An 18,875-nucleotide genomic window follows, 5' to 3' on the forward strand; every position below is an offset into this window, starting at 1 on the left:
GCATAGACCCCTTACATATACTGTATATAGAGATTACAGGTCAGACACCAAAATTATTTCAGATCCCAGATCAGACCCTTTTAAATAATACAGAACCCAGACCCTGTAAATATATTAAGTCACCAGAACTTGAAATAAATATAGACTTCAAAATGAATACGGAACCCCAACCAAATTCCCAAATTAAATCAGACCCCAGAGCAAATGCCAAAATGAGCAGCTCTATGATGAAATTTAGTAAAATTATTATTTGTGAATTACATAATAGACAAATTTGTAAGCGAGACACTTGTCATCACACAGGAATATGAGGAACTAAAAGCTTAATAAAAAAGAGCATCTGGCCAGAGAGCGGACATTACTACCGATGGTGGCCAAGATGAGGAACTGGAGGCTGTATCTGCTGCTGTTCTCTGCTGTTACAATACACGGCTGTCTCTCTGACACTGCAGAGCCTGGGACCAAAGATGGAAGATCTATAGGAGATATTATTGACTTATGCAACCAGAAGCAGGGGGTCACATACTTATATAAATCCCTGGACCAGATCTCCATTGCTCCACCACAGGTAAATCACAGATTATGAAGATTACTTCATTTATAGCTTGTTATGTAACTATCACCTGAGCACTGACAATGCACTGCTGTCTGATGAGAGGAAACCAGAGGACTTGTCCCTGCAGCTTTGTATGTGACTGGAGTAAACTTTTTTACATTTCTAATAATAAAATTTATTTTTCTCTCCATTTTGCTTTTCTTTTAACAGAAAGATGAAAACACAGATAGAAAATCCTTTATCCTTAAAGAGACGGTGTGCCTGAAATCTGAAAATGTGGATTTATCTAAATGTGATTTCAAGGTGGACGGAGTGAGTAATGGAAATATTGAGAAACATAACTGTAACGAAAGACGTTCTCTAATGGAGAAAAAGAAATGTCACGTCCTGACCGCGCTCAGTGCTAAAATGTATATATGATGCAGTGCGGCTCTGATTTTAACATGTCTGGCTGGATAAGGCAAGATGCAGACAGAGTTTTTTTAGACAGTCAAAATCAAATTGAAAACTGCTTCAGTTCACTCGTGTTTTTGCTGCGTTTTTTCTGCTGCAAAACCTGCTTTCTTGGCAGTAAAGAAGCTGCTTTCAAAAAGCATTTTTTATGCGTTTTTGCATCGTTTTTCATCATTTTTGGAAAGAGGTCAATTTGATCAAATTACTTTATGTAAAAATATGTTTGTGTCAGAGAAAATAGTGACTATTCTAAGCAAAAAAGTTCATATGAGTTCATGAAAAATTGCACAATTACAAATGTAACAGCAGGGTGAAGTGAATTGGTCAGGAGTAGTTTACCTAAAGCCCCCGTCACACTAAGGCTATGTTCACACTTTGCGGTTTTTGCTGCGGATCCGCAGCGGTTTTGACGCTGCGGATCCGCAGCAGTTTTCCATGCAGGGTACAGTACAATGTTACCCTATGGAAAACAAAAACCGCTGTGCCCACATTGCAGAAAATCCCGGAAAAAAACGCGCGGAATTGCTGCGGAAAAAAAGAAGGAGCATGTCACTTCTTTCTGCGGATTCCGCAGCGGTTTTCAACATGCACCAATAGGAAAGTGCTGTTGAAAACCCGCAGAGGAATCCGCAGAAGAAACCGCAGGAAAATCCGCAGTGAAAACCGCAGCGGTTTTGCACTGCGGTTTTTCCAAATCCGCTGCGGAAAAATCCGCAGCAAAATCTGCAAAGTGTGAACAAGCCCTAAGCGAGGTCACTAGCGAGATCGCTGCTGAGTCACAAGTTTTGTGACGCAACAGCGACCTCAGTAGCGATCTCGCTATGTTTGACATGTAGCAGCGACCAGGCCCGTGCTGTGAGATCGCTGGTCGTGTTGGAATGGCCTGGACCTTTTTTTGATCGTTGAGGTCCCGCTGGGTAGCACACATCGCTGTGTTTGACACCTTACCAACGACCTCGTTGACTACAACGTCACACAGGACGTCCCTCATCGAGGTCTGAATCGTCATAATAGCTGCCATGTGACAGGGTCACAACGACCAACGACATCGTTGTACAGGTCGCTACAGGTCGCCGCATCGCTGCTGCGTCGTTGGGAAGATCTCACTGTTTGACATCTCACCAGCGACCACATAGCGACGCAGGAACGATCCCTGACAGGTCGTATCGTTGTCGAGATCGCTTTAGCGTCGCTAAGTGTGACGGGGCCTTAAGACATTGGTAGAGAATTGAGTTTTTAGGACATTGTTTACTTTCACACTTTGGTCAGCCCTTGAGTTGATCAGGTATTGTTCAATTTCACACCTTGGTCGGCTAATGTTTACTTTTTCACTCATCAATAATTTAATTAAACTGTACTAATCCTAGCTGCAATTCTCAGGTGAGGACACCAAAACATACTTCTGTACCTTCTTTTTTTTTGTTTCACTAAAAACCGGGCAAAGTCTGATACTTGCTTTTTTTGCTGCATTTTTGCACTCACTCATTGCTTTCTATGGGTGAAAAAACACTGCAAAAACGCTGAAAGAAGTGATATGCTGTAGTTTTAAAAAAATGCAGCAGTTTCTCAATTCAGTCAGGAAAAAAAACAATGTATGTGCACGAGTTTTCTGAAATCTCATAACTTTTGATTGCATTTTAAAACGCAACTTTAATTTGCATACATTTTGCATAAAAATGCAGCAAAAAAAAACACAGCAAAAGCGCAATGTGTGAACATAGCCTTAAGGTACCTTCACACTAAGCGACGCTGCATCGATCCAGAAAACGATGCCGATCGCTGCAGCGTCGCTGTTTGGTCGCTGGAGAGCTGTCACACAGACCACTCTCCAGCGACCAACGATGCCGAGGTCCCCGGGTAACCAGGGTAAACATCGGGTTGCTAAGCGCAGGGCCGCGCTTAGTAACCCGATGTTTACCCTGGTTACCAGTGTAAATGTAAAAAAACAAACAGTACATACTCACCTTCGCGTCCCCCGGCGTCCGCTTCCTGCACTGACAGTGAGCGCCGGCCCTAACAGCAGAGCGGTGACGTCACCGCTGTGCTGTGCTTTCACTTTACGGCCGGCGCTCAGTCAGTGCAGGAAGCAGACGGCGAGGGACGTGTGACAGACACCGGAAGGTGAGTATGTACTGTTTGTTTTTTTACATTTTACACTGGTAACCAGGGTAAACATCGGGTTACTAAGCGCGGCCCTGCTCTTAGTAACCCGATGTTTACCCTGGTTACCATTGTAAAACATCGCTGGTATCGTTGCTTTTGCTGTCAAACACAATGATACACGGCGATCTGACGACCAAATAAAGTTCTGAACTTTAACCAACGACCAGCGATATCACAGCAGGATCCTGATCGCTGCTGCCTGTCACACTCAACGATATCGCTAGCCAGGACGCTGCAACGTCATGGATCGCTAGCGATATCGTTTAGTGTGAAGGTACCTTTAGGGAACTTGAGTTTTTCTCTCTCTGAAGAGTTTTTATAGCTTACTACTTGGACAGTGCTCAGTATGAAGCATTTTCCATCAGGAGCCACTTCAATGAATTGACCTGCATGTTCTTTTTTTCTGAGCAGACTTTTTTTCAAAACGTGAAGGGAAAAAACATTCCAAATACAACACATGAACAGCAAAGTGGTATGACAATAAACATAAACAGGAAGAGTTTTTAAATTGTTTTTTCAGGCATTTTTTTCAGGAGTTTTTTGAAGCAGACACACTAAAACAAAAGTTTGTGTGCATGTATCCTAAGGCCATATTTACACATTGTATTCCCAATGTTTTTGTTTTCTTTTGCCCTGATTTTTCAAAAACGCAGTAAAATCACAATGATTTTGTGTGTTTGGAAAACTATTGAAAAAATGAATTAGGAATGCAGTGTGTGAAAATGTTAATGGGTCGGACATATCCCCCAATGCACAATATAAAAAAATATCGAACAAGGCCAGCACTCTCATGGAATATAATAAATGCACATATGACACATGTGCAAAAACTATATGATAGCACCCTGCACTTGATGAGTACAGTAATTCCTCTATTGCCACACACTGGGCCATGCATCCGTATCTGCTCATCTTTCCAAAAGCCAAGCTGGATCCTGTCTCTGCCCAAGAAAAGGTCTTCTGGAGGTCCATTGGGGAATCAAGTTGCATCACATTTTTTTTTTTTTTTTGGGGGGGGGGGGTTAGTTGGGAGGCCTGATGCAAAACTTTGTGAACAAAGCCTTATATTGTTTTCAGGACTGAAAAGTAATATTAATTTGTAAACATTTGGTTCATGATTATTATGATTGGTAGATGATATTTCCTGTATCTGTTTTGCAGGCTGTGAAGATTTGTTCTCTGGATCTGGGTGATGAGGGCCCTGAAGACGTAATCTGTATAAGTCATACAAAGGTAACACAGCATTAAAAATTAATAACACATGCCATGTTTCTGTGCATTTTTTGCTGTAGCTCTAGATTTATGCACTGTGATCTACAGAGGACTTAGTGGAAGACACTGTGATCTTCCCTACTTTGTTGATTCTTTTCCACTTTCCTGTTTGCTTCTTCTAGTTCTTCTCCCCCATGTCTCATCCTTCTCTATACATTGTGACCTCACCTTCTGTGTCTGTTTCAGAGGTAACACATAATTATTGGTTTCTGGCAGGAATGTCAGGTTTCATGTTTCTGCAGGTTTAAGGAGTAACGTTTTTCCTTGTGTTGAGCGCCAAGTTGACATAGGGAGATCTATAGGCCATGTCAGGCTCCACTATGAAGTTAAATATGCAAATATTGTCTTCAAAGGTAAAAAGGATAGGAACTCTTTTTGGATATAGCAAACCTTAAAGTCAACATTGACCTTTTAATGCGACTTGACAAATGACTTGGGAGAAGAAGCCAAACCAGACACTCCATATGCAAACATTTGTTTCAAAATGTTTGCTTCCTATCAGTACAACATAGGAGAACTGATTTGGCAAGGACAAGAATGGCTCTAAAGGTACCGTCACACTCAGCGACGCTGCGGCGATATAGACAACGAGCCGACCTAAACTAGATCGCTGCAACGTCGCTGTTTTGGTCGCTGTAGAGACGCCAAACACAGCAACTCCAGAACGATGCAGGAGCGATCCAGTGACGTAACGGCTATTCACTTATCGTTCTCGCTGGTTGTTAGCTCCATTACATCTATTGTTATCGTCATTGCTTTTGATGTCAAACATGACAATACACGTCGACCTGGCGACGAAATAAAGTTCTGGACTTCTAGCTCCGACCAGCGATATCACAGCGGGATCCAGATCGCTGCTGCATGTCAAACACAACGAGATCGCTATCCAGGATGCTGCAACGTCACGGATTGTTGTCGTTCTCGTTGCAAAGTTGCTGAGTGTAACGGTACCTTAAGGGGTAACATTATATTTTGTGGAGAGTGACAAGTTGGTTTAGAGAAACTCATATTTCTGGAAAATGGGAGGAGACAAGACCTATTGTGAGCTCATCTTACTTGTTTCCAAAGGCTATCCTCAATTACTGCGGTTTATAACTAAGAATACATTGAAATCAATCCTATCCAATATTATGTGAGCCGTAATGTTACATGGAAGAGATCTAGTCGCTTACATGCTATTGCTGCACTTCTCTGGTACAAGGCTGAAGAAAGAAGATGATTCACTGTGTCTCTTATGGACAAGTGTGTCTCTGCAAGGAGAAGCAGAATCCAGGATCTGCAGGACCTGTAACTGCACTTTAGAAATTGGGAATTTTTGATATAACACAAGTGACAGGGAATTAAGGGAAGCTCATGGATCATGTGTATGGAGGGGGTGTTTAAAATCTTCTATAAATGGAGATATGAAGATGGAACATGAGTAGAATCCATAGGAGCTGTGGGAATATCATGACAAACAAAGCTCTGCTATAACCAACATGATTAACTAATGAAAAGCTAAAATAAAAGTAACTAGTAAAAGGAAAGGAAGGGCAGGTGGACTCTCCTTTACTGAACAATCCTGTGTCTTATTTTCTTCATTGTTGTTCTGTTTCCTTCCAGGACATCCGTGTGAAGAGGTCTAGTAGAAAACCATGCAGGAAGAAGCCTTGTCGGCCGAAGTTAACGGGGGGCTATACTCTTATTGGGAGGCCAGGCAAGAACCAAAATGGAGCTCAGATTATCCAGGTGTAAAGATCTTGCTCATTCATAGAGTCAGTCTTGACATCACATTATTTCAGTAATAAGGTGTTACTTCTTCTTATTAAACAGATATTATGCAATGTAGCAGTAAATTGTTCCCAAAGGTCAAAGTTGCAAATAAACATAGAAGCAGAAAATATTTCTTGATTTCTTTATGAAAAGTGATGAGAAGGTTAAGAAGAGGTTGAATGATGATGGTATATATCAGGGGTTATGATAAGGATGATGGTGATGTTCACGGTGAGAATGTGGAACATGAATATAGCCATAATCAGATAGAAATGATGATAAAAAAATTGAGAGTTGATAAGGATAATTATTATAATGGATAATAAAGTGACAATGATCAATTATGCTTATAAGGGTAAGGAGCAATGATGATGGTAAAGAGAATGATGATGAAAACCATGAGAATGAGTGGTGTTATAATAGTACATGATAAAATGATGATGATCATGAGGAGAAGGTAAAGAAAAAAATATGTTGAATGGAGGATAATGGTAAGAAGAACAATGATGCTGATTAGAGGGAAAACAAGTCAGCAGATACAGTGGGTAGGAAAATATTCAGTCCCCTTTAAATTTTAAACTCTTTGTTTCATTGCAACCATTTGGTAAATTCAAAAAAGTTCATTTTTTCACATTAATGTACACTGTTGTGAATTTGGATTCTGGGCTCCCCCGGTGGCCGCTTGTGGAATTGGACTTGTCATCCTCTTTCCTGTTTCACCTGATTCCATCAGTAGTGGGTGTCGCTATTTAAGCTCATTTCTCTGGTGGTTTCTTGCCGGTCAACAATGTTATCTGATGCCTCTCAGTGCTTGTTCCTGCTTCTAGACTACTACTAGATAAGTTGGACTTTTGTCCATGTTTTGTTTTGCCTATTTGTTCCAGTTCACAGCTGAAGTTTTGTTACTGTGTCTGGAAAGCTCTCGTTGATCAGGGATTGCTACTCTGGCGTTATGAGTTAATGCCAGAGTTTAAGGTAATCTCTGGATGGTGTTTTGTTAGTGTTTTTCTGCTGACCATGAAAGTATACTATCTGTCTTCTGCTATCTAGTAAGCGGACCTCAAATTTGCTAAGACTATTTTCCTGCTGCGTTTGTTGTTTCATCTGAACTCACCGTCATTATATGTGGGGGGCTACTGTCTTCTTTGGAATATTTCTCTAGAGGTGAGCCAGGTCTTATATTTCCCTCTGCTAGCTATTTAGGTCTTAGGCCAGAGCTGGGCATCTAGCGATAAATAGGAAATGCTACCTGGCTATTTCTAGTTGCGCGGCAGGCTTAGTTCATGGTCAGTATAGTTCCATCTTCCGAGAGCTTGTCCCTCTATAGGCTTGCTATGATCTCTGCCTGCAGAGATCATGACAGTTTGACCGGCCAATAAAGTGTTAAAGACCCAGGTTGAGAAAGGAGAGTTATAAGAAGTCTGCTGAAATTTTTTTTTTTTTTTTCCTCCAGTCTGCCTTGCTGCAGTCTTTTCTCTCTCTCTCCTCCTAATCTCTGTATGCTCTGTGTGCACCTGACAATAATGGATCTCCAGAGTGTAACTGCGGGTTTGAATAATCTCATCACGAAAGTACAAAATTTACAAGATTTTGTGGTACATGCTCCGGTATCTGAGCCGAGAATTCCTTTGCCGGAGTTCTTCACAGGGAATAGAGCTAGCTTCCAGAATTTCCGAAATAATTGTAAGCTTTATTTGTCCCTGAAGTCTCGTTCAGCTGGAGACCCTGCTCAGCAGGTTAGGATTGTGATTTCCTTGCTCAGGGGTGACCCTCAAGATTGGGCCTTCTCATTGCCAGCAGGGGATCCTGCGTTACGCGATGTGGATGCGTTTTTTCTGGCCTTGGGCTTGCTTTATGAGGAACCTCATTTGGAACTTCAGGCAGAAAAAACTTTGATGGCACTATCTCAGGGGCAAGACGAAGCTGAAGTTTTCTGCCAAAAATTCCGTAAATGGTCTGTGCTTACTCAGTGGAATGAGTGCGCCTTGGCGGCAACTTTCAGAGAAGGTCTCTCTGATGCCGTTAAGGATGTTATGGTGGGGTTCCCTTTGCCTGCAGGTCTGAATGAGTCCATGACAATGGCTATTCAGATTGATAGGCGTCTGCGGGAGCGCAAACCGGTGCACCATCTGGCGGTGTCTATGGAAAAGACGCCAGAAAGTATGCAGTGTGATAGAATTCTGTCCAGGAGCGAGCGACAGAATTTTAGACGGAAGAATGGATTGTGTTTCTATTGTGGGGATTCTACTCATGTTATATCGGCATGCTCTAGGCGTACAAAGAAGCTTGATAAATCTGTTTCCATTAGCACCATTCAGTCTAAGTTTATTTTGTCTGTAACCCTGATTTGCTCTTTGTCATCCATTGCCACGGACGCCTATGTTGACTCTGGCGCCGCTCTGAGTCTTATGGATTGGTCCTTTGCCAATCGTTGTGGTTTTGATTTAGAGCCTTTGGAGACTCTTATTCCTCTGAAGGGGATTGACTCCACCCCATTGGCTAATAATAAACCACAATACTGGACACAAGTAACCATGCGTATCAATCCGGATCACCAGGAGATTATTCGTTTCCTGGTGCTGTATAATTTACATGACGATTTGGTACTGGGATTGCCATGGTTGCAGTCTCACAACCCAGTCTTGGACTGGAGAGCAATGTCTGTGTTGAGCTGGGGATGTAAGGGTATTCATGGGGACGTACCTTTGGTTTCTATTTCGTCGTCCATTCCCTCTGAAGTCCCTGAGTTCCTCTCTGATTATCAAGACGTCTTTGACGAACCCAAGCTTGGGTCGTTACCTCCGCACCGTGAGTGCGATTGTGCCATAGATTTGATACCGGGTTGTAAATATCCAAAGGGTCGTTTGTTTAATTTGTCTGTGCCGGAACATGCTGCTATGCGGGAATATATAAAGGAGTCTTTGGAAAAGGGACATATTCGTCCATCTTCTTCTCCCTTGGGAGCTGGGTTTTTCTTTGTCTCAAAAAAAGACGGCTCTTTGAGACCATGTATTGATTATCGGCTTCTGAATAAGATCACTGTTAAGTATCAATACCCATTGCCATTGCTTACTGATTTGTTTGCTCGTATAGAGGGTGCTAAGTGGTTCTCTAAAATTGATCTTCGTGGGGCGTATAATTTGGTGCGGATCAGGCAGGGGGATGAGTGGAAGACCGCATTTAATACGCCCGAGGGCCACTTTGAGTATTTGGTCATGCCTTTTGGTCTTTCTAATGCCCCTTCAGTTTTCCAGTCTTTTATGCATGATATTTTCCGCGATTTTCTGGATAAATTTATGATAATATATCTGGATGATATTCTGATTTTTTCTGATGACTGGGACTCTCATGTCCAGCAGGTCAGGAGGGTTTTTCAGGTTCTGCGGTCTAATTCTTTATGTGTGAAGGGGTCTAAGTGCGTTTTTGGGGTCCAGAAAATTTCCTTTTTGGGGTATATTTTTTCTCCCTCTTCCATTGAGATGGATCCCGTCAAGGTGCAAGCTATTTGTGACTGGACTCAGCCCTCCTCTCTTAAGGGTCTTCAGAGATTTTTGGGCTTTGCCAACTTTTACCGCCGATTTATTGCTGGTTTTTCGGATGTCGTTAAACCACTGACTGATTTGACCAGACAAGGCGCTGATGTTGCTAATTGGTCCCCTCATGCTGTAGAGGCCTTTCAGGAGCTTAAGCGCCGTTTTGCCTCTGCCCCTGTGTTGCGTCAGCCTGATGTGAATCTGCCTTTTCAGGTTGAGGTTGACGCTTCGGAGATCGGAGCTGGGGCAGTGTTGTCGCAGAAAGGTTCCGACTGCTCCGTCATTAGGCCTTGTGCCTTCTTTTCTCGCAAATTTTCGCCCGCAGAGCGGAATTATGATGTTGGGAATCGGGAGCTTTTGGCCATGAAGTGGGCGTTTGAGGAGTGGCGCCATTGGCTCGAGGGGGCTAGACATCAGGTGGTGGTATTGACTGACCACAAAAATTTGATTTATCTTGAGACTGCCAGACGCCTGAATCCTAGACAGGCGCGCTGGTCTTTATTTTTTTCTCGCTTTAATTTTGTGGTGTCATACCTACCGGGTTCTAAGAATGTTAAGGCAGATGCCCTTTCTAGGAGTTTTGACCCGGACTCTCCTGGTAATTCTGAACCCACAGGTATCCTTAGGGAGGGAGTAATTTTGTCGGCCGTTTCTCCTGATCTGCGGCGGTCCTTGCAAGAGTTTCAGGCGGATAGACCGGATCGTTGTCCGCCTGATAGACTGTTTGTTCCGGATGATTGGACCAGCAGAGTCATCTCTGAGGTACATTCTTCTGCATTGGCAGGTCATCCCGGAATTTTTGGTACCAGGGATTTGGTGGCAAGATCCTTCTGGTGGCCTTCTCTGTCACGAGATGTGCGAGTCTTTGTGCAGTCATGTGACGTTTGTGCTCGGGCCAAGTCTTGTAGTTCTCGGGCTAGCGGACTGCTGTTGCCCTTGCCTATTCCTAAGAGGCCTTGGACACACATCTCGATGGATTTTATTTCAGATCTGCCTGTTTCCCAGAAGATGTCTGTCATCTGGGTGGTCTGTGACCGTTTCTCTAAAATGGTCCATTTGGTTCCTCTGCCCAAGTTGCCTTCTTCTTCTGAGTTGGTTCCTCTGTTTTTTCAGAATGTTGTCCGATTGCACGGTATTCCTGAGAATATTGTTTCTGACAGAGGTACCCAATTTGTGTCTAGATTTTGGCGGGCATTCTGTGCTAGGATGGGCATAGATTTGTCTTTTTCGTCTGCTTTTCACCCTCAGACTAATGGCCAGACCGAGCGGACTAATCAGACCCTTGAGACATATCTGAGGTGTTTTGTCTCTGCTGACCAGGATGATTGGGTTGCTTTTTTGCCATTGGCAGAGTTCGCCCTCAATAATCGGGCCAGTTCTTCCACCTTGGTGTCCCCGTTTTTCTGTAATTCGGGGTTTCACCCTCGATTTTCCTCCGGTCAGGTGGAATCCTCGGATTGTCCTGGAGTGGATGCGGTGGTAGAGAGATTGCATCACATTTGGGGGCAGGTTATGGACAATTTGAAGTTGTCCCAGGAGAAGACTCAGCGTTTTGCCAACCGTCATCGTCGTGTTGGTTCTCGGCTTTGTGTTGGAGATTTAGTGTGGTTGTCTTCTCGTTTTGTCCCTATGAGGGTCTCTTCTCCTAAGTTTAAACCTCGGTTCATCGGCCCTTATAGAATATTGGAGATTCTTAATCCTGTTTCTTTCCGTTTGGACCTCCCTGCGTCCTTTTCCATTCATAACGTTTTTCATCGGTCGTTATTGCGCAGGTATGAGGTACCTGTTGTACCTTCAGTTGAGCCTCCTGCTCCGGTGTTGGTTGAGGGTGAGTTGGAGTACGTTGTGGAGAAAATTTTGGACTCTCGTGTTTCCAGACGGAAACTCCAGTATCTGGTCAACTGGAAGGGTTACGGCCAGGAGGATAATTCTTGGGTCAATGCATCTGATGTTCATGCTTCTGATCTTGTTCGTGCCTTCCATAGGGCTCATCCTGGTCGCCCTGGTGGATCTGGTGAGGGTTCGGTGCCCCCTCCTTGAGGGGGGGGTACTGTTGTGAATTTGGATTCTGGGCTCCCCCGGTGGCCGCTTGTGGAATTGGACTTGTCATCCTCTTTCCTGTTTCACCTGATTCCATCAGTAGTGGGTGTCGCTATTTAAGCTCATTTCTCTGGTGGTTTCTTGCCGGTCAACAATGTTATCTGATGCCTCTCAGTGCTTGTTCCTGCTTCTAGACTACTACTAGATAAGTTGGACTTTTGTCCATGTTTTGTTTTGCCTATTTGTTCCAGTTCACAGCTGAAGTTTTGTTACTGTGTCTGGAAAGCTCTCGTTGATCAGGGATTGCTACTCTGGCGTTATGAGTTAATGCCAGAGTTTAAGGTAATCTCTGGATGGTGTTTTGTTAGTGTTTTTCTGCTGACCATGAAAGTATACTATCTGTCTTCTGCTATCTAGTAAGCGGACCTCAAATTTGCTAAGACTATTTTCCTGCTGCGTTTGTTGTTTCATCTGAACTCACCGTCATTATATGTGGGGGGCTACTGTCTTCTTTGGAATATTTCTCTAGAGGTGAGCCAGGTCTTATATTTCCCTCTGCTAGCTATTTAGGTCTTAGGCCAGAGCTGGGCATCTAGCGATAAATAGGAAATGCTACCTGGCTATTTCTAGTTGCGCGGCAGGCTTAGTTCATGGTCAGTATAGTTCCATCTTCCGAGAGCTTGTCCCTCTATAGGCTTGCTATGATCTCTGCCTGCAGAGATCATGACAGTACACTCTGCACCCCATCTTGACTGAAAAAAAAAACAGAAATGTAGAAATTTTTGCAAATGTAATAAAAAAGAAAAACTGAAATATCACATGGTCATAAATATTCAGACCCTTTGTTCAGACACTCATATTTAAGTCACATGCTGTCCATTTCCTTGTGATCCTCCTTGAGATGGTTCTACTCCTTCATTGGAGCCCAGCTGTGTTTAAATAAACAGGACTTGATTTGGAAAGGCACACACCTGTCTATATAAGACCTCACAGCTCACAGTGCAAGTCAGACCAAATCATGACGTGAAAGAAACTGGGGAAGGAGCTCAGAGACAGAATTGTGGCAAGGCACAGATCTGGCCAAGGTTACAACAGAATTTCTGCAGTACTTAAGGTTCCTAAGAGAACAGTGACCTCCATAATCCTTAAATGGAAGAAGTTTTGGACCACCAGTAGTCTTCCTAGACCTGGCCGTCCAGCCCAACTGAGCAATCGTGGTAGAAGAGCCTTGGTGAGAGAGGTAAAGAAGAACCGCAAGATCATTGTGACTGAGCTACAGAGATGCAGTAGGGAGATGGGAGAAAGTTCCACAAAGTCAACTATCACTGCAGCCGTCCACCAGTGGGGCCTTTATGGCAGAGTGGCCAGATGGAAGCCTCTCCTCAGTGCAAGACATATGAAAGCCCATAGATTTTACTAAAAACACATGAGGGACTCCCAGACTATGAGAAATTAGATTCTCTAGTCTGATGAGATGAAGATAGACCTTTTTGGTGATAATTCTAAGCGGTATGGGTGGAGAATGCCAGGCACTGCTCCTCACCTGCCAATACAATCCCAAGAGTGAAATATGGTGGTGGCAGCATCCTGCTATGGGGGTGTTTTTCAGCTGCAGGGACAGGACAACTGATTGTCATTGAAGGAAACATGAATGCAAAAAAAGTACAGAGAGATCCTGGATGAAAACCTCTTCCAGAGTGCTCAGGACCTCAGACTTGGCCGAAGGTTCACCTTCCAACAAGACAATGACCCTAAGCATCCACTCACAGCTGAGTGCTCTTAGTAGCACATATATTCAGACCCAGGAGTCTAATCCAAACTTTAGTCTGATTCAGGCATCTTTCAAATTCCATCTTTCAAATTACAGATTTCTAATTACATTACTCTGAATTAGACTTAAATTCTAGAATGCATTTGGCCAATCATCACTGCTACAATATTATCATCATCACCATCTGTATCATCTAACTTGAGCTGTTCTCCTCTTCCCACAGGTATGAACTGAATGTCCACAGCTCTCCCTAGCTCCTGAATGTCTCTGTATATTGCATTGATTTTCTATGGTATGAACTGAATGTCACAGAGAAAAAAGCAGAGATGGTTACCTGCTGAAGCCTCCAAACACATGCACTAGCAGGGCGCATCGGACCCGATTAATGATGGCAAAAACACAGGTGCAAAAAATACCGATGAAACAACCACTTTCAATCCAGTATTGGTTGTTTGGCATTAGTGCACATTAGGATAAGGGATAAGCTCTCCCTAGCTCCTGAATGTCTCTGTATATTGCATTGATTTTCTATGGTATGAGCTGAATGTCTACAGCTCTCCCTAGCTCCTGAATGTCTCTGTATATTGCATTGATTTTCTATAGTATGCTGTGCTTAGCCCATCACTCTGTATCCACAATGTATTTCACTGCTCCTGTGTCTGCATACCCGAGTGGTCAGTGTAACCCCTCCCCCCTTTTATGACCTTTCGTTTAACTCTGAACATGTGTTCTGGCCACACAGCCCACATCCACTCATAGCTGAGTGCTCTTAGTAGCACATATATTCAGACCCAGGAGTCTGATCCAGACTTTAGTCTGATTCAGGCATCTTTCAAATTCTATCTTTCAAATTACAGATTTCTAATTAGGTTACTCTGAATTAGACTTGAATTGGACTGGAATTTGACTGTAAGGTAACGGAATATAAAAGCACTGCAATGTTTTGGTTTCTTTTCACTTTCACCCCCATACTGCTCTATTTTTCCCTACCTCCTGTAATCCCCAACCTAGTAAGGACCTAGTAATTTCCCCCTCCATCCTCCCCAGCCATCTTACCTTCTTCTCACAACTGTTCCACCACATACAATCTTTTTTTGCCAGACACACACGGCTGCATCATGTCTGTCTGCAACAAACTGTCGTTTATCCATGACCTCTTCATCACCAACAAACTGTCCTTCCTTGGCATCACTGAAACCTGGATCACCCCCTCTGACTCAACCTCTCCAGCTGCACTTTCTTATGGTGGATTCCATCTCTCCTACACCCCTCGCCCCAGCAACAAGCGCGATGGACGAGTTGGCTTGCTCCTGTCTGACACCTGCTCCTTTACTCCAATTCTTCCGCTCCCACCCTCTGCTACTGTTCCATCGTTTGAGGTACACTCTGTCCGCATCTATACCCCTCCAACCTCCAGCTGGCTGTCATCTACCGCCCCCCAGAACTAGCCATTTCCACCTTTCTCAACCACTTCACCACCAGGCTACTTCACTTCCTCTCCACTGACATCCCCATTATCATCATGGGTAACCTTCAACTTCCCCATTGACACTTCCACCTCAGCTGCCTCTAAAATTTTATCACTCACTGCCTCCTTCAGCCTCACTCAATGGTCCTCTGCAGCCACTCACAAAGATTGTCACACACTGAACCTTATCTTTACCCAATTATGTTCCCTTACTAATCTCACTAACTCACCCTTCCCCTTGTCTGACCACAACCTACTGACTTTGTCTTCCCTCTCCTCTCCTAGTGTGCAACCCCCACTCCACAAACTCACCGTCACAGAAATCTCGAGCACCTCAATTTACAATCTCTCTCTGAGTCCCTTCTCCCTCTTACAGACATAGCTTCCCTTCATGACACAGATGGGCTGCTACCACTTTTTATAACACAACAATAACAGCAACACTCGACTCGGCCGCCCCCCTCACCCATAGCAAAACTTGTACAATCAACAGGCAGCCCTGGCTGACTGGCCTGACCAAAGAAAGATGGAAGTGATCCCACTCTGCCAACCACTTAATTGCATAACAGCAGTCCCTCGCCAGCTTCAAGTCCACACTTACTACCGCAAAACAAACTTACTTCTCATCTCTCATATCCTCCCTGACTTACAACCCTAAACAGCTTTTCAACACTTTCAATTCTTTACTCTGTCCCCCAGCACCTCCTCCCTCTCCTCTCATTTCTGCTGAAGACTTTGCCTCTTTCTTTAAACAGAAGATTGATGTGATTAGAGAAAACTTTGGCCCGCAGCCCCCAATGCCCCTCTTAGCTGCTCAACCCTGTTACTTCAAAACCAGCTTCTCCACCATGACAGAAGATCAGCTCTCCACTCTCCTGTTAAAATCACATCTCACCACTTGCACACTTAACCCGCTCCCATCCCACCTCATCCCTAACCTCACCACAGTCTTCATCCCAACCCTAACACATCTCTTCAACCTCTCACTAACAACTGGTGTCTTCCACTCATCCTTCAAGCATGCCTCGATCACACCCATCCTCAAAAAGCCCTCCCTCGACCCATCCTCTGTGTCTAGCTATCGCCTGATATCTCTTCTCCCTTATGCCTCAAAACTACTGAAAAACAGCATGTCCATCTTGAACTGTCCTCCCACCTCACCTCCTGCTCCCTCTTTGACCGGTTACAATCTGGCTTCTGACCCATCACTCAACTGAAACTGCCCTAACTAAAGTCACCAATGACCTACTAACCACCAAGAGCAAGCTACACTACTCTGTCCTCCTTCGCATGGAACTGTCTTCTGCCTTTGACACTGTGGACCACTCCCTCCTGCTACAGATTCTCTCATCTCTTGGCATCACAGATTTGGCCCTATCCTGGATCTCGTCATATCTAACATACTGAACATTCTGTATCTCCCTCTCCCACACCACCTCCTCACCTCGCCCTGTCAGGACTCTGAACATTTTTTATTACCTTTTGTGCATTACTGCCCTTTTCCAAGATGGCGTCTTTGGTCTCATATGCACTGTGTCTTCCTGCTATAAAACTCCACCCCAGCCTTCAGTCTGTGCTAGAGTATTCTGCCTTGCATCCTGCTCCTGACCTCTGGTGACTCCCTGGCTATATGCTTGCTCCTGTGAACCTGTGGGTTATCCTGCTACTCTGCTCTGAGTTCCTGCTGCATACACCAGTTCCAGTAATCCTCCTTCATCTGCTGCTCACGTTTACTTCCATCTGCATTTGCTGGACATGTAAGCTGTTTCTGCTTTGCAAGAACCTGAGACTATTACCCAGGCCTCCCTGGTTGAGCTAAGATATTATTTGAACTGCCTTATAAGCATATGTATCTGTGTTTTGGACTAAGCAAGGACTTATTCGTGTCAAGTATCCTCAAGAATAATTGTGCTTCGTAGACTTTCTGCGTGATTGCATTTTCCTCTGAAGTTTCCTATAGACTGCTAAGCTGCATTTAATATTTACTCTAAGTGTTGTGGACTTGAGTATCTCTCTGCACCTGTTTGAATCACCATGTGATAATATAGACTTTACGACTTATAAAACTGTGTCCTGTAGTTGTCTTGTTCCACGCAAAGAGTCTCCTGAGTTATCCCCTATAATTATTACAGCACCGCTTGCAGAACACATTACTTATTTTTTCTCAAATTCTAAACTACAACAGATGAAGAAAAAAAGTGACAGTGTTGGTCTGCACAGTAACATGACCACCCCACCCCATTTAAAACAGTATCCTCAAAAAATAAAATAAATACGTTACTGCAGTAATAATATCCCTTAATTAGCCCCTATAGTAACAATATTCCCCATCCTGGCCCCTGTGTGTCTCATTCCTGGCTCCAGCCATATGTTCTCCTATCCTGCCCCCATGTGATGTCCCATCCTGCCCCATATGATCTCCCCATCCTGCCCCATGATCCTGCCCCATCTGTCTCCATCCTGCCCCATATTCCTGCCCGATCTGTCTCCATTCTACCCTTCATCTCCATCCTTCCCCTTTGTCTCCATTCTGCCACCATATCTGCATTTTGCCCCCGTGCCTGCATTCTGCCCCTCGTGCCTGCATTCTGCTCCATCTCCATCCTTCCCCCGTGTCTCCATTCTGCCCCAGTGTCTGCATTCTGCCCTCTTGTCTCCATTCTGCCCCCGTATCTGCATTCTTCCCCCTTACCTGCATTCTGCCCCCGTGCCTGCATTCTGCCCCTTGTGCCTGCATTCTGCCCCGTCTCCATCTTTCCCATGTCTCCACTCTGTCCCCTTGTCTGCATTCTGCCCCGTGTCTCCATTCTGCTACCGTGCCTGCATTCTGCTCCAGTGTCAGCATTCTGCCCCGTGTCTCCATTCTGCCCCTTGTCTCCATTCTGCCCCGTGTCTCCATCCTTCCCCTTTGTCTCCATTCTGCCCCGTGCCTGCATTCTGCCCCTCTGTCTCCATTCTGCCCCGTATCTGCATTCTGCGCCAGTATCTGCATTCTGCCCATGTCTCCATCCTTCCCCTTTGTCTCCATTCTGCCCCCGTGTCTCCAATTCTGCCCCAGTGTCTGCATTCTGCTCCCGTGCCCACATTCTGCCCCTCATGTCTCCATTCTGCCCCTCGTGCCTGCATTCTGCCCCTGTGTCTCCAATTCTGCCCCGTATCTACATTCTGCCCCTTGCCTCTATTCTGCCCCCGTGTCTCTATTCTGCCCCTTGTGCCTGCATTCTGCCCCTCATGCCTGCATTCTGCCCCTCGTGTCTTCATTCTGCCCCTCGTGCCTGCATTCTGCCTCTCGTGCCTGCATTCTGCCCCTCGTGCCTCCTTTCTGCCCCTCGTGTCTCCATTCTGCCCCTCGTGTCTCCATTCTTCCCCTCGTGCCTCCATTCTGCCCCTCGTGTCTCCATTCTGCCCCAGTGTCTGCATTCTGCCCCTCGTGTCTTCATTCTGCCCCTCGTGCCTGCATTCTGCCTCTCGTGCCTGCATTCTGCCCCTCGTGCCTCCTTTCTGCCCCTCGTGTCTCCATTCTGCCCCTCGTGTCTCCATTCTTCCCCTCGTGCCTCCATTCTGCCCCTCGTGTCTCCATTCTGCCCCAGTGTCTGCATTCTGCCCCTCGTGCTTCCATTCTGCCCCGTGTCTCCATTCTGCCCCAGTGTCTGCATTCTGCCCCTTGTGCCTCCATTTTGCCCCTCGTGTCTGCATTCTGCCCCCTTGTCTCCAATCCTGCCCCCATCCTTGTGTCTCCATCCTGAAACATTGCCGCTTTCAATTAAAATAATAAAAAAATAAAAAAACCTTTCTCCTTACCTAGCCGCGCTCCTGCGGCGAAGAGAAGATCCCTCCCAGCGTTTCAGCGTGCACTCGTTGGTGAAT

General features: G+C 44.9%; 1 protein-coding gene across 1 annotated transcript; it reads left to right on the forward strand.

Moving 5' to 3' along the window:
* The first annotated feature begins 378 nt into the window (after nt 1-378).
* LOC143816812 (cathelicidin-related peptide Oh-Cath-like) lies at nt 379-17,001 on the forward strand. The gene is made up of 5 exons (XM_077297673.1): nt 379-568; nt 767-868; nt 4,334-4,405; nt 6,047-6,172; nt 13,764-17,001. The coding sequence occupies exons 1-5, from the start codon at nt 380-382 to the stop codon at nt 13,767-13,769; spliced, it is 495 nt and encodes a 164-aa protein (XP_077153788.1). The 5' UTR covers nt 379; the 3' UTR covers nt 13,770-17,001.
* Nucleotides 17,002-18,875: the final 1,874 nt, after the last annotated feature.

Source organism: Ranitomeya variabilis, chromosome 3 (assembly GCF_051348905.1).
Source record: "Ranitomeya variabilis isolate aRanVar5 chromosome 3, aRanVar5.hap1, whole genome shotgun sequence".
NCBI classification, from domain to species: Eukaryota; Metazoa; Chordata; class Amphibia; order Anura; family Dendrobatidae; genus Ranitomeya; species Ranitomeya variabilis.

Excerpts from the sequence above, each read along its gene's own strand:
- LOC143816812 (XM_077297673.1), top strand. The coding sequence starts at position 380 with ATGAGGAACTGGAGGCTGTATCTGCTGCTGTTCTCTGCTGTTACAATA. Across the intron at positions 569-766 it reads TCTCCATTGCTCCACCACAG|AAAGATGAAAACACAGATAG; the intron begins GTAAATCACAGA and ends TTCTTTTAACAG. Across the intron at positions 4,406-6,046 it reads TCTGTATAAGTCATACAAAG|GACATCCGTGTGAAGAGGTC; the intron begins GTAACACAGCAT and ends GTTTCCTTCCAG.